We start from the raw sequence: 14,978 nt of genomic DNA, 5'->3' as shown, positions 1-14,978 counted from the left end.
AAAAGAAAATAGACCAGCCCAGTGTCTAAGGATCCTGGTGTTTGTATCTGCGTCACGGTTGCTGTTGTTTCTTAAAAATAATATTTATTGACTTCAGGGAGGAAGGGAGAGGGAGAGAGAGAAACATCAATGAGAAGAGAGATTCATTGATCGGCTGCCTCCTGCACGCCCCTTACTGGGGATCGAGCCCGCAACCCAGGCATGTGCCCTGACTTGGAATCAAACCGTGACCTCCTGGTTCATAGATCGATGCTCAACCGCTGAGCCACGCCGGCCAGGCAGTGTTTTGTAATTTCTACATACGTGCAGTTTAGGGAAGGGGAACGGAACTGCTAGGTGGTGGATGTCAGACTCAAGGACACTCCACATGCTATCGCTGTCACAGGATGAGGACTGGGGGCTGCTGGAGAGGCACGGGTTGAAGCCAAGGCAATGCATTCCCTTTGGACTGGGACAGGGACTAGCGAGAAGAAACACTCCATGGAGCCTGGAGATCAATGTTCTGGAAGGGGAGTGTTTACCGATGGCGTGAAATTTGGCTTGCAACAGGGAGCCAGCCTTCCAGGTCCAAACTCAAAAGTAAATAACATCCCAGCCCCTAAAATGTGTAGTTAAAATAATAACAATAACAATAATAATAATAATAATAATAAATGTATGGTTAGCTGTTGTTTCAAATGTGTATATCCGATCTCCCCAGCAGATCCGTAAGTTCTCTGAGGGCAAGCATCATATTTCTATTTTCTTTAACCTTCAGAGGGAGGACCTTTTCCCTATGTTGCTGCGGAAAGAGGATGAGACTTATTTTACATTGAGACCCAGACCCTCCTGAGACCTGGCTAGGTGCCGGTAATTTAAAACACCTTGTGAGTTAGTGGCTACTAGTATCTCCATTCTATAGATAAGAAAGCGGAGGCTCAGAGAGACTCGCTAAATTGCCATTTTCAGTTCCTGCTGTTTTTGAGTGATTTTGATGACCCGCAGCAAAAAAGCAATTGATAATTTTATATCTTCTCAAATATAAAAAAGGTAATCCGAGCCGAACCATAATTTGAAACCCAGTCTACCTGAATACAGACTCCATGCTCTTCTCTGCTACATGTGTGACCTCAAACACTTCTTTTTAACGATTTTTTTTTTTAATTTATTGATTTGAGAGAGAGAGAAGCACAGATCGGTTGTTCCACTTAGTTGTGCATTCACTGGTTTCTTCTCGGAGGTGCCCTGACCGGGGGTCAAACTCACGACCTTGGCTTCTCGGGATGACACTAACCACCCCGGCTACCGGCCAGGGCCACTATTTCTTTTTCTTTTTTTAAAATATATTTTAATGATTTTTACAGAGAGGAAGGGAGAGGGAGAGAGAGTTAGAAACATCAATGAGAGAGAAACATCGATCAGCTGCCTCCTGCACACTCCCCACTGGGGATGTGCCCGCAACCAAGGTACGTGCCCTTGACCGGAATCGAACCCGGGACCCTTCAGTCCGCAGGCCGACGCTCTATCCACTGAGCCAAACCGGCTAGGGCTCTTTTTCTTACGTTGTTGCTCCAGCTAGAAATTGTAGGACAATGTTGGGTACTAGTGGTGACAGCCGGCATCCTTGTACTGTTCCTGATCTTAAAGGGGAAAGTTATCAGTCTTTCCACACTGGGTGTGATATTAGCTATGGGTTTTTCATAAATGCTTTTTACAATGTTGAGGTGATTAAAGTAAATTAAGTCGCGTCTCATCAACGCAGGCTGTAGCTAAGATACCTCAATGAAATGCAGCTTAATAGAAACAGTGAGTTTTTTTAAAATCTGCATTGAATCACGTGTGCTCGATGAGATTGAGTGCATGAGAGGAAACATACCTTCCACTTGGTAAAGAGATCGGCAAGGAAACCATTCACAGCTTTCTCAAAATACAGATCCCCTGGAAAGGAACAAGAAGAGGGTGAGGACAATCTGTAATTCCTGCTGACAGTGTCTTCCCTCAGGAAAGTCACAGGAATGGGACTGGTCAAAGAGAAGGTGGGTTCTGCTATGTCCTCAAACGAGATCACAAAAGCCAGATATACAAAATGGGTTTCAACCTAGACTTTCTACGGGGTCAAATCCAGCATTCACCTCACTCAGTAAGAGGCCAGGGCTTCAAGGTAAAATGCAAGATTGAAAAAGCTTTGGTGATTGGAAACCACGGTGGGTCTTCAAAATGAGAGAACCATCTAATTTCCAAACAGGATCGTTTTCATAGGGAGGCCTGCAGTTCGTTAGAAGATCAGGGGGTCCCTGGGCACTCGCTAAATTGCCATTTTCAGTTCCTGCTGTTTTTGAGTGATTTTGATGACCCGCAGCAAAAAAGCAATTGATAATTTTATGAAGCACAAATCCAAATTGCGTGCATCATAAAGCTGGTGTGTTGGACACCGTAGCCACACCGCCTAGCACCTTTATTGTGTCGTCATCCTAATAAAATGAGATTTCTGGGATGATAGGACGAGAAATGAAAGATAGCAAAGAAAGTGTTGGTTCCACAGAGTCTCTCTCTGATTTTGACCCTGTAGTCACAGGACAATTAAAGATCTATTGGCATTATGAGTGTTTGTGCTTTAGTTTATCTTTTTGTTTACTTTTTAACGCTTTGCCACAGGTCATGTAATTCAGTATATGGAAAATATACACTGGGTGCCCTGACTGGTGTGGCTCAGTGGATAGAGCATCAGCCTGCGGACTCAAGGGTCCCAGGTTTGATTCCGGTCGAGGGCGTGTACCTTGGTTGCGGGCACAACCCCAGTAGGGGGTGTGCAGGAGGCAGCTGATGGATGTTTCTCTCTCATCGATGTTTCTAGCTCTCTCTCCCTCTCCCTTCCTCTCTGTAAAAAATCAATAAAATATATATATTAAAAAAGAAAAAAGAAAATATACACTGAGTGGCCAGATTATGATGATCTCTGAACGCATAATAATTTGGCCACTCAGTGTGTTTGTGTGTGTGTGTGTGTGTGTGTGTATTTATTTATTTATTTATTAGAGGCCCAGTGCATGAATTCATGCATGGGTGGGGTCTGGCCAGCCTGGCCAGGGGGAGGGGACATGGGCAGTTGGCCAGCCTGCCTGCTGGTTGAACTCCTGGTCGAGGGGACAATTTGCATATCAGCCTTTTATCCTATAGGATATACACTGAGTGGCCAGATTATTATGCGTTCAGAGATCATCATCATCTGGCCACTCGGTGTATAAACTGTCTGTCTGTTTTAGCATTTGAGGATTTGTAAAAATCCCAGGGACCCATCGTTAGAGAATGTCAAGGGCTTACTGTAAATGACAACAACTTGGGAGAAACCAGAAACTTCTCCCCATTAGCAGTGACAGCCAGCATTTAGGAACAGTACCATAAATATCAAAATCCCACATTTCACAGCTCATCTGAATAAATATGTAAACCATAGCCGACGTAGAGCGGAACACCACCTGAAAGAAACGAAAGCATGGTTGCATTAAAAGGCAGTGATGTAGCGTCTCAGCTCACCCTTCTTCATGCACTCGGTGGTTTTTAGCAGAGTCACAGTGTTACGCAACCATCAGCACTTAGGCCAGGACATTTGTACCACTCCGAAAAGAAACACATCCCCACTAGCAGTTACTCCCTCCTACCCTCTTCCGTGTCTCTATGGATTTGTCTCTTGTGAACACATCCCATAAATGGAATCATACCATCTGTGGCTTTTTCTAACTGGTCTCTCTCACTTAGCATAATGTTTTCAAGGTTCAGCATGAATCATCACTTCATTTTTTTTTTTAAATCCTCACCAGAGGATATTGTTTCATTGAGTTTTAGAGAGTGGGAGAGAGAGGGAAAGACAGAGAGAAACAGCGATGTGAGAGAAACACACGATTGGTTGCCTCCTGCAGGAGCCCTGACCAGGCCCTGGCTGGGGAGGAGCCTGCAACTGAGGTACGTGCTCTTGACTGGGATTGAACCCGAGACCCTTTGGTCCACAGGCCAATGCTCTATCCACTGAACCTAGAGCCAAACCGGCCAGGGCTCATTCTTTTTTTATTGAATAACCTTCTATTGTATGGCTATACCATATTGTGTTTATCTGCTCATCAGCTGATGGGCATTCCTGCGTGGTTCCACTTTTTGCTACACGAATAATTCTGCTACAAACATTTGTATGCAAGTTTTTGTGTGAACACATATTTTCAGTTCTATCAGGCATGTAGCTACGAGTGTAATGGCTGGGTCATTTGGTGATTCTACATTTAACCTTCTGAGGAACCACCAAATTGTTCCGCAGTGGCTGCACCATGTTACATGCACCCTGGGAGTGTCTGCAGGTTCTAATTTCTCCGCATTCTCTCCAACACTTGTCATTTTCCTTTTTATCATAGCCGTCCTAGTGAGTTTGAGGTGGTATCTCAGTATGGTTTTGATTGACATTTCCCTAATGACTAATGATGTAGAGCATCTATCTTCTCATGTTCTTATTGGTCAATTGGGCTGTTTGTCTTCCTTTTCTAAAGTGAATTAATCATTTACTATATTTGAGTCTCTTTCAAAGATACTTTGAAAAATTCTAGTTAAGGTCGATTATAACTTTTTCTATCATATTTTAATATTTATGTAGAAATATAGCCATATTAATGTTGCCATTCTTAATTTAGAATTTGGGGTGTTTTTTATTATTTTATTATTGAAAGTTTCAAACACACAAAACAGTTTTTTTAAAACTCATACAGCAACCACCCACATACCCACCACCTAAATCCTATACTGAACATGCCACCTGTCACCATCTAGCCATGCCTCGCCATCTATCAATCAACCCACCTTATTTTTTCTTTACAAAAATAACTTACAGGCATTAATACTCCCTCTCTTTCGATGTTTGCTACTTCTAAAAGTTTGGAAGCTGGAAAACCAGGTACTTGAACTGGTTATAAAGTTTATCTAACATCAGAGGGCCTGGTGCCATGCACGATCAAGTTTTTGCTTGTTTCTCTGTTTCTGTTTCTTATTTCAGGACTTAGACATCACGATATGGGGAAACGAAACAAACAAACTCAAAAAAGCATTTTCTCCATCTTACCCTGGTATCTTCGCTGATATAACCACACATGACCTTCTCATTCTTGACCCACAGCTCACCAGCCTGTGCCCTGATAGGAGAAACACACACACACACACACGAGTTACTGCAAGTCTTACGTGAACCGTGAAGACACAGCGGTGACTTCAGGGCGGGTCACTCTACCCGGTTACTTCTACCCAAATGACCTGGCCGGGTGCAGACTTCCAGGGACAGTGCCGTGGACAGATGACACCGCATGAAGAATTCCTAGAGCATGTTGTATATGTACAACAGGAACTCTTTTTATATATATATATGTTTTTATTGATTTCAGAGAGGAAGGGAGAGGGGGAGAGAAAGAGAGAAACATCAATGAGGAGAGAGAATCATTGATCGGTTGCCTTCTGCAAGCCCCACACTGGGGATCAAGCCCTTGACCGGCATTGAACCTGGGACCCTTCGGTCTTTAGGCCGACGCTCTATCCACTGAGCCAAATCGGCGAGGGCAGGAACTCTGAATCTGAGCGTCCACAGACAGCTTCCTTTGTACAGGGAAGCCAGGAACCCTCCGAAGGGATGCAAACTTTTTTCTGGGACGAGGATGCAGCTTTTGTCAAATCTTAAAAGGGTCCATGTCCCAAAGAACCACTGGGAAGCACTGATGAGCCGCTCTGCTGATCCCAGTTTTAACACCGTCAGTCTCAACAGAAACAAAATCCACTTTCACATCGGGATTAGAAGACAGGCAGTCAGAGGGCAAGCAGGGACAGGGGCCCTATTCAATGGAGGTCGCTCTAGTGCAGCTGTGGGCAAACTACGGCCCGCGGGCCGGATCCGGCTGTTCTATCCGGTTCTCTTGCTCTCCCCTCCGCTCCTTTACTTTGAATTTATATTAGTTCACACAAACACTCCATCCATGCTTTTGTTGCGGCCCTCCGGTCCAGTGTAAGAACCCATTGTGGCCCTCGAGTCAAAAAGTTTGCCCACCCCTGCTCTAGTGGATAATTTTCACGGCAACTTGCTATTGTGTGTTGGGGGCTGGCTGTTTTCTCCTCTGCAATGTAAGGTTGTAAAGTGGATAGTACAGTGACAGAACATGGCCTTTAGGGCTGACCAGCCTGGAGGGCATCCAATCGATATTTTGCTCTCTCTCTCTCTCTCGCTCTAAAAAAAAAATCAGTGGACAACATCCTCAGGTCTCATGAGTCAAAACAAGCCCAGGACAGCCCAGGCTGTATGCTCAGCGGTTGAGTGAGCATTGTGTGGCTGAGTCATAAAACATCCCTTTTCGGAAGAAATAATTCCTTCATCCTATTTTTCTTCCCCAGTTAAGTAGTTGAGACTAATCAAACAACCCTAGCTGCTGGTATAAAAGTTCTTTTCAAAATGATCCTGCCTAATGAAAGTAGAAAGAATGACTGAATTAGAAGACCACCATCTTACAACAATCGTCAGTGGATAAGACCGTTAGGTAAAAAGTTGATGGGGAACTTCAGACTGCATCACCGGAGCCCACCTGTCCATCTTAGCACCATTAAGTGAACCAACCGGATGCAAATACGTTTGTATATGCGCAACAAATGTCAGGAAAGACACAGTGTCCTCTAAGAAAAAGGATTTACATATTTCATTGTACACATCTTTGTACCAACAGCTTTACTAGGTAGAAAACATACTATGTATGTTTTTAATTTAAAGGAGGGGGTCTCTTCTTAACAAACTGAAATACATAAATAACTTTAAAGATCAAGAGTAATTCAATAGCCGAAACCGGTTTGGCTCAGTGGATAGAGCGTCGGCCTGCGGACTAAAGGGTCCCGGGTTCGATTCCGGTCAAGGGCATGTACCTTGGTTGCGGGCACATCCCCAGTGGGAGGTGTGCAGGAGGCAGCTGATCGATGTTTCTCTCTCATCGATGTTTCTAGCTCTCTATCCCTCTCCCTTCCTCTCTGTAAAAAATCATTAAAAATATGTTTAAAAAACACACACACACACACACACACACAAAAAGAGTAATTCAATACAGTTAAAAAGGCAGAACTAGCCCTAGCCACTTTGGCTCAGTGGATAGAGCGTTGGCCTGTGGACTGAAGGGTCCTGAGTTTGTTTCCGGTCAAGGGCACATGCCTGGGTTGCGGGCTCAATCCCTAGTGGGGGGCGTGCAGGAGGCAGCCGATCCATGATTCTCTCCCATCATTAATGTTTCTATCTCTCTCTCTCCCTCTCCCTTCCTCTCTGAAATCAATAAAATGTATTTAATTTAAAAAAAAAAACGAAGAAGATTTGATTAAGTATGTTCATCTAAGGCTTTTTCCAATTCTAAAGTTATGAGTGTAGACCTCCTTTGTTACAGAACACCAGGTGGCTTCAGCAACTGCCAGGACTCTGGTGCATTTGGGGGGTTTTTGGTTTGTTTTAGCAGGAAGAGAATCTAACATTTTAAACTATTGTGTATTTTGTTATAGGGACATCCATATGTCTCAGATGTTTTTTGCAGCCCCCTCGCTGCATTACAACCTACTCCCATCGACTAGCGGGTAAGTCAAGGGTCATGTAACATCTACCTGATGCCAGCAAATTCCACCTTCTGAGTGATGTAGGCGCATGTGCTGACCTAAGGGAAGAGAGAGAGAGACTGAACAATACATCAAGGCCATGAAAGGTCATAAAGAAAGGCTCCTGGCTGTCTAATCTCTCCTAACAACCCGAAGTTCAATTAGCATGGGAGTAACAGCTTTACAGGAAAGCCTGCTGGGGCAGGTTTAACAGTAGGGTCTTAAGAGTTTGGCAAGTACAGACAATAGTAAAGACCAGGTGGGTAAGTAGCCAGCTTCACGGATATACTTATCCTCACATGTGCATGCATACCTAAATGTACATACTCAGTTAAATACAGAACATTTCCTTCTCATGTGAGCTCTTATTTCGGAAAATAGAACCCTCCTTCTATCATTGAAAATGAGCAAAGAGCCCTAGCCAGTTTGGCTCAGTTCGATCCCGGTCAAGGGCACGTACCTCGGTTGCACGCTCGATCCCTGGCCCTGGTTGGGGCATGTGCAGGAGGCAACCAATCGATGTGTCTCTCTCACATGGATGTTTCTCTCTCTCTGTCTCTCCCCTCCCCCCACTCTCTCTGAAAATCAATGAAAAAATATCCTCAGGTGAGGATTAACCAAAAAATTAAAATTAAAAAAAAATGAGCAAAGATTTTTTTTCTGAAAATATGCACTGCATGGAAATTCTACCTATAATTTGTTGTTTCATAATACTAAAAAAGGCCTTAACCTTTTGTTAAGGTTTGGCTCAGTGGATAGAGCGTTGGCCTGCGGACTCAAGGGTCCCAGGTTCGATTCCGGTCAAGGGCATGTACCTTGGTTGCAGGCACATGCCCAGTGGGGAGTGTGCAGGAGGCAGCTGATAGAGGTTTCTCTCTCATCGATGTTTCTAGCTTTCTATCCCTCTCCTTTCCTCTCTGTAAAAAATTAATAAAAAATATATATATTTAAAAAAATCCAATGAGGAGAATTTTCAGCACCAGCTCACAATTTTGAGGAACTCATCATTTTAAGGGGAAAATGTAAATTAAAGATAAAATAAGGAAAATGGGAGGAGCGTATGGCAAAAGCAGTCTAACCTGGAAGCAGTAAGGTCTGCATTTTAGCTCCGCGCTGACTGCTTCCTAGCCTTCTAGTCCTGGCCAATCACTGAACGTCTCCATCTCAGTTTCCACATCTATAAACTGGCGGTAATAAATACCTGTCCACACGGAGGACATGTGAGGTGCAAAAGAAACCAATTTGACATTTGAATAAAAAACTAGATTTTTATTCAAATGTCAAATAATATTATAATTTCCCATTCAAACCAAAAATGCAGAGTAAAAATCCTAGGTAATAGACAAGCAAAAACAAAGCTAAAAAGAAAAAAAACTATGAAAAAAGCCCTGGCCGGTGTGGTTCAGGAAGGTTGCAGATTCGATTCCCAGAAGGAAAAAAAACAAAAAACAAAAAACGCTATGAAAAGTAACGGAGGAAGATACAGAAAATGTTCCCAATCGTTGTCTGTGATGCTGCAATTTCAAATGACTGTAAGCTCTTCTCCCTTACTGGATCCTTTCATCTCTATGAGAACATGGATTATTAACAAAATATAAAAAGGCACAGACTTCTAAAAAAAAATCATATCTTGCCAAAACCGGTTTGGCTCAGTGGATAGAGCGTCGGCCTGCGGACTGAAGGGTCCGGGTTCGATTCCGGTCAAGGGCATGTACCTTGGTTGCGGGCACATCCTCAGTGGGAGGTGTGCGGGAGGCAGCTGATCGATGTTTCTCTCTCATCGATGTTTCTAGCTCTCTATCCCTCTCCCTTCTTCTCTGTGAAATATCAATAAAATATATTTTAAAAAAAAAAATCATATCTTACCAAACTTTTCTTTAGTCTCCACATATCCCCACGGCCAATATATTGATCCTTAAAGGTTAACTCCACTAGATCCAGGGTCACATCCTAAAAAAGACAATCAAACATATGCCTCTGCATCATTCTGCCTCACTTCACTGGCATAAGATAATGCCCGGTCACATGGAGACACCTTTTGGCAAAAAAGAAACCGCGGGAGGACCATGCAGAACCATGACAAATATAGTTTATCCTGCCGACAACGGCTTCTGGGAAAAGAGACGAGTCTGTAACAGAATTCTCTGCTTTTCGGGCTAAAGCAGCGGGATCGTGGTTAAGTTCAAAGGGCACCAGAGTCCTAGTTCTGGGTCTCAGTCTTCCTGTTTTGTTCTTTTCCTCTTTTTATTGACTGTCCTGGGGTGACACTGCTTAACAGAATTTCACAGGTTTCAGATGCACAATTCCACAATACATCACCTGCACACTCTATTGTGTTGTTTTCATCTTAATTCTGACACGCAAATATGACATCGAGGTGTGTGCTTTATTTCCCTAGATAATGTCAATGGTATCTTCTAGAAGATTTTTACCTGTTACAGCATTGTTTCTAGAAGTGCGAGGCTATAAAGAAAATTTAGCATTTTAATAGAAAACTTTACTTGTAGCTTCATAAACACACACACACACACACAGATATCTATACACAAAATCTCTAAAAAGGGGGGAGCAAAAATATATCTATACATACATATATGTTTTTTTAAAAAACTCCATCCTTATAAAAAGAGGGGCAAAAAAAAGGGGGCATTTTAAATGCAACTTACATACAACCTATAATCTAAATAACCTACATGTGACTGCATATTTCAGAGTCTAACACTATACGTAAGTAACTCATTGTCTCCTCAGAGGCCTAGTCTTGAGGAAGGGCGCTAATCATCTCTGAAATATATTCGAGTCAGGAACAAAGATATACCTTAGGGTCTACGACATTCACATAGACATCCTGATAAGGTCTCAGACGAAACACCTGGGTCACGGTCTGGTCCACGCTGATAGTTTCTGAAACAGAGAAGAAATCTAATAATACCGTCTGGAAAAAAGCAGGTACCTATATTCTCATCTATAAATACTCAGACATTCAAGAAGCAACACAACTGACCCTTTGCCATGGACGGGCCATGTTCTCTGCCTTCCAGGGGCTTAAAATTTAGAATTCTCTGCTTTTTAGGTGACACAAGCAGGCAAAGGAAGACCTGAGCCCAAGCAATTAAAAAATGAGAGAGAAAAAGAGACAAGACACAGAGAGAAAGAGAAAATAATTTAAGAAGCAACATAAAAAAGTTCAAAAAAAAACAAAACCAGCAAAAAAGAAGTTCAAAGAGCTGTGAAAATTCAGAAGAGGAAGAGACCCTTTCTTATTTGAAATGAAGTGGTGATGGTAGCTCAGAAAGAACCAACTCCACAATGAGTGTTAGGGCGAGCAGGAGGCAGCTGATCAATGGTTCTCCCCCATTGATGTTTCTCTCTCTCTCTCTCTCTCTCTCTCTCTCTCTCTCTCTCTCTCTTTCTCTCTGAAATCAATAAAAATAAATTTTAAAAAACTAAAAGAGGACCTCGCCAGATTGGCTCAGTGGATAGAGCATCAGCCTGCGGACTCAAGGGTCCCGGGTTTGATTCCGGTCCCATGTACCTTGGTTGCGGGCACATCCCCAGTAGGGGGTGTGCAGGAGGCAGCTGATCAATGTTTCTCTCTCATCGATGTTTCTAACTCTCTATCCCTCTCCCTTCCTCTCTGTAAAAAATCAATAAAATATATATTTTTAAAAAAAGAAACTAAAAGAGAAAAATTATTTTGCAATTACTTTGGAGTTAAGTGTAAAGGTTCACCTCTTCAGATGAATTTTCCTCCTGACACTAAATTAAGGTATTTTCTTCAGTGCCGGATGCTGACAAGTGAGATTCACTGACAGCTGCGATAGTGGACCATTCCTTCAGAGGTAACGCAATAAGGAGAGAAGTGCTGTGCCCTCATTCCTGAGATTGTAAAGAGAGGTTTCTTGCCCTAACCGGTTTGGCTCAGTGGTCAGAGCGTTGGCCCCGGGGACCTAAGGGTTGAGGGTTCGATTCCAGTCAAGGGCATGTACCTGGGTTGCAGGCTCAGTCCTCAGGGCAGGTACGGGAGGCAACCAATCAATGTGTCTCTTTCACATTGATGTTTCTCTCTCTCTGTGTCTCTCCCCCTCCCTTACACTCTCTCTAAAAAAAAAAAAAAAAAATCAATAGAAAAAATAACCTCTGGTGAGAATTAACAAAAAGAGAAAGTTTCCTGCAGTTTCTGGGATAGTAAAATAGAAAAATCTTAGAGAACAGAAATGGAATTTTTTCTTACCTTTCTGTAAATCTTCCTTTAGTGATTTGACTTGCAAAAGCAGAGGGCTGGGGGAAAAAAGCAACAAAAAGATGGGTTGCTATAAGCAGTAACTAATTAGCTTTCTTCATGCAACCCCCCTCCGAAAGGCAAACAAAGCACTCTGGACATATTGTAACTTGTAGCACAACAAAGTACTCCTGCACCTGCACTCCAGGAAATGGGAAAATGCTACAGAATTTTTCTCTCTCCTTTTTTAAAATCTTTATTGTTGAGAGTATTACATAGGTCCTCCCCCCTCCCCCGCCCCCAGTAATCTTTTCCAGCCTGCCAGAATTTTTCACAGAGTTGTCAATTCGGCTTCAAAAACAGAAAGAATGGTCCTGGCCAGGGTGCTCAGGGGTTAGAACATTGGCTGGCGCACCCAAGTGTCGAGGGTTCAATTCCCAGTTAAGGACACATACCTGAGTTGCAGGTTCAATCCCTGGCCCTAGTTGGGGCTTGTGGGGGAGGCAGCCAATCAATGCCCGCCTCTCTCTCTCTCTCTCTCTCTCTCTCTCTCTCTCTCTCTCTCTCGTTCTTTCTCTCCCCTCCTTCCCTTCCACTCTCTCTAAAAATCAATGGAGCCCTGGCTGGTTTGGCTCAGTGGCTAGAGCGTTGGCCTGCGGACTGAGGGGACCCGGGTTTGGTTCTGTCCCTCACCCTTCCTCTCCATAGAAAGATCAATGAAATATGTTTTTTTAAAAAAAAATCAATGGAAAAAAATGTCCTCAGGTGAGGATTAATAAAAAATACAAACAGCCCTAGCTGGTTTGGCTCAGTGGATAGAGCATCGGCCTGCGGAGTGAAGGGTCCAGGGTTTGATTCCGGTCAAGGGCCCATGCCCGGGTTGCGGGCACGATCCCCAGTAGGGGGCGTGCAGGAGGCAGCCGATAGATGATTCTCACTCATCATGGATGTTTCTCTCTCTCTCTCTGTATCCCTTCCTCTGTGAAATCAATAAAAACATATTTAAAAATAAAACAAAATAAAAAGAATGTACCACTTTTTAAAAGATTACTGGCTTACCGAATCCTAGAGGGCAGGAGCACTTCTATCCCAAGGCAAAGAGCTGTCTTGCTCGTCAAGCCCCTTAAACAAAGTCTCACCTGGAAACAGCCGCCAGGTAGCTCCCCTGACCCCAGTCCGGCACTCACCTGTATTCATCGTTGGGGTGAGCAATCTCCACAATGTCCCCAAGCTTGATGTGAGGAAACACTTTGGGGTTCATGACCAGCTCATCATCTGAAAGACAATTCGGCAGTCCCAAGCAGGAAACACACACACACACGTGGGTGACAGGTGTGGTGCGTGTTCTCACACTGGGTCCTCGCCACCCCCTCGGGCGGGTATGACAGGACAATCCCTTGTATTTATCCAAAATGACCCAAAGAGCCCTAACCGGTTTGGCTCAGTGGATAGAGCGTCGGCCTGCGGACTCAAGGGTCCCAGGTTCGATTCCGGTCAAGGGCATGTAACTTGGTTGTGGGCACATCCCCAGTGGGGGGTGTGCAGGAGGCAGCTGATCGATGTTTCTCTCGCATCGATGTTTCTAACTCTCTGTCCCTCTCCCTTCCTCTCTGTAAAAAAATCAAGAAAATATATTTTAAAAAAATACGACCCAAAGATACTGTCTTCATACGACCCTCACAATGAATCTTTGGATCTAGCAGACATGAGGATATAACCTAGAATAGGTTAAGGGTAAACAGCTAGTAACAGCACAGCCAGGACTGATGACTGCCGAGCCCAGAGCTCCTTCTGCCTAAAGGCCACCACCTCTCATGTGTCATTAAAATCAAGCCAAAGAAAATGGGCTTTGCAGGGCAGCTTCTGATCAGGGGAACAACTTCAGATACCATTCGCATTAGGTCCAAAGAGACCCTTAAAGTAAAGGGAGGACATGGGTTCATGTTCTGTTTGGGAGAGAACTCTTTCCAATACAACATACTCAGAGCTATAAAGATGGGAGTGATTTTTTTTTCTTCCCTCTTCTGATATTTCGGGAAAGACATGGCCTTTAACTAAGCTAAAATCATGACAAATAAGTATATCTAAATTTCAAACATAATCAGACCCAATCAAACTTCAGCCTGAGAACCCAAAGCACTGGGTTAATCCCAAATTTTACTCCATATATATATATATTTTTTAATATGTTATTTTTTTATTGATTTGAGAGAGAGAGGAAGAGAGAGGAAGAGACATCTATGTGAGAGAGAATCATCGACTGGCCGCCTCCCACATGCATCCCAACCAGGGGCATCAAGCCCGCAACCTGGGCATGTGCCCAGGTGGGGAATCAAACCAGCAACCCTTCAGTGCACGGGACAACGCTCAACCAGCTGGGTACACCGGCCAGGGCTTCTTTGGCATCTCATGTTGTTTCCATCGACAGTTCTATGCCACATCCTCTGCTTTATGACAGTTTTATCCCAACTTCCAGTCTGAATGAAGCTCCCTGAGCACGTATTCCTTCTGCTTCATGTTATCCTTCCCTTTTGGCTCGTCTGTCTCTTCAAGCGGAATGCCCCTTCGGGACAAGGGACCTTATCATGCTCATAACCTTTATGTTTGGCAACAGGGATGCACCTAAGAATGGTTGGATGTGTTTTTATTTATAGTCCTACAGGAAACGGGGTACAGCACCTAGCTACCTTGGCCTCGTCGACCTGAAAAGGCAGACTTGTACACATCGTATCTACTGCTACGTAGGGTGGGGCGAAAGTAGGTTTCCCGTTGTTCGTATGGAAAATAGTACAATAATTAATAAATAATAATATTAATAAATAATAATACAAGCATAAACTCTGTGTTTCATGGCCTCACAACTGTAAACCTACTTTTGCCTCACCCTGTTGTATCCCTCCCTCTGCCAAACGTGATCTGTGTTGGCTATTCAGTTCTCCTTCACCCATGTTTGGGCAGCATCAGCTGCAAACCCAGGGTCCTGTTAACCACAGAGGGTGAGTTTCGGCAGGCGCTGTTTTAAGTATAGCAATGCCTGGTATATCCTGGTCCTGGGAGTGGCTATTCATGGAGTCGTACTAACAACCCTGGTGTTTTGCAAAACACTTCATATACGTCACCTAACTTGCTCTCCACAACACCT

The 14,978-nt window shown here is 43.7% G+C and overlaps 1 protein-coding gene across 4 annotated transcripts in view; it reads right to left on the bottom strand.

Annotated features, from left to right (window-relative positions):
* The window catches only part of DEPDC5 (DEP domain containing 5, GATOR1 subcomplex subunit), a 73,958-nt gene that overhangs the window by 55,841 nt on the left and 3,139 nt on the right, over positions 1-14,978 (bottom strand). For all 4 annotated transcript variants that reach the window (XM_080650376.1, XM_080650378.1, XM_080650379.1 and 1 more), the window contains exons 3-10: positions 13,024-13,111; positions 11,849-11,895; positions 10,433-10,518; positions 9,481-9,564; positions 7,624-7,673; positions 5,078-5,147; positions 3,377-3,455; positions 1,856-1,917 (exon numbers count right to left, since the gene is read on the bottom strand). In XM_080650376.1, the coding sequence (XP_080506502.1) occupies positions 1,856-1,917; positions 3,377-3,455; positions 5,078-5,147; positions 7,624-7,673; positions 9,481-9,564; positions 10,433-10,518; positions 11,849-11,895; positions 13,024-13,111 (566 nt within the window). The remainder of the gene's footprint in view (positions 1-1,855; positions 1,918-3,376; positions 3,456-5,077; positions 5,148-7,623; positions 7,674-9,480; positions 9,565-10,432; positions 10,519-11,848; positions 11,896-13,023; positions 13,112-14,978) is intronic.

Source organism: Plecotus auritus (assembly GCF_963455305.1).
Source record: "Plecotus auritus genome assembly, chromosome: 13".
Taxonomy (NCBI): Eukaryota; Metazoa; Chordata; class Mammalia; order Chiroptera; family Vespertilionidae; genus Plecotus; species Plecotus auritus.
This window is presented reverse-complemented; position numbering and strand designations above follow the sequence as displayed.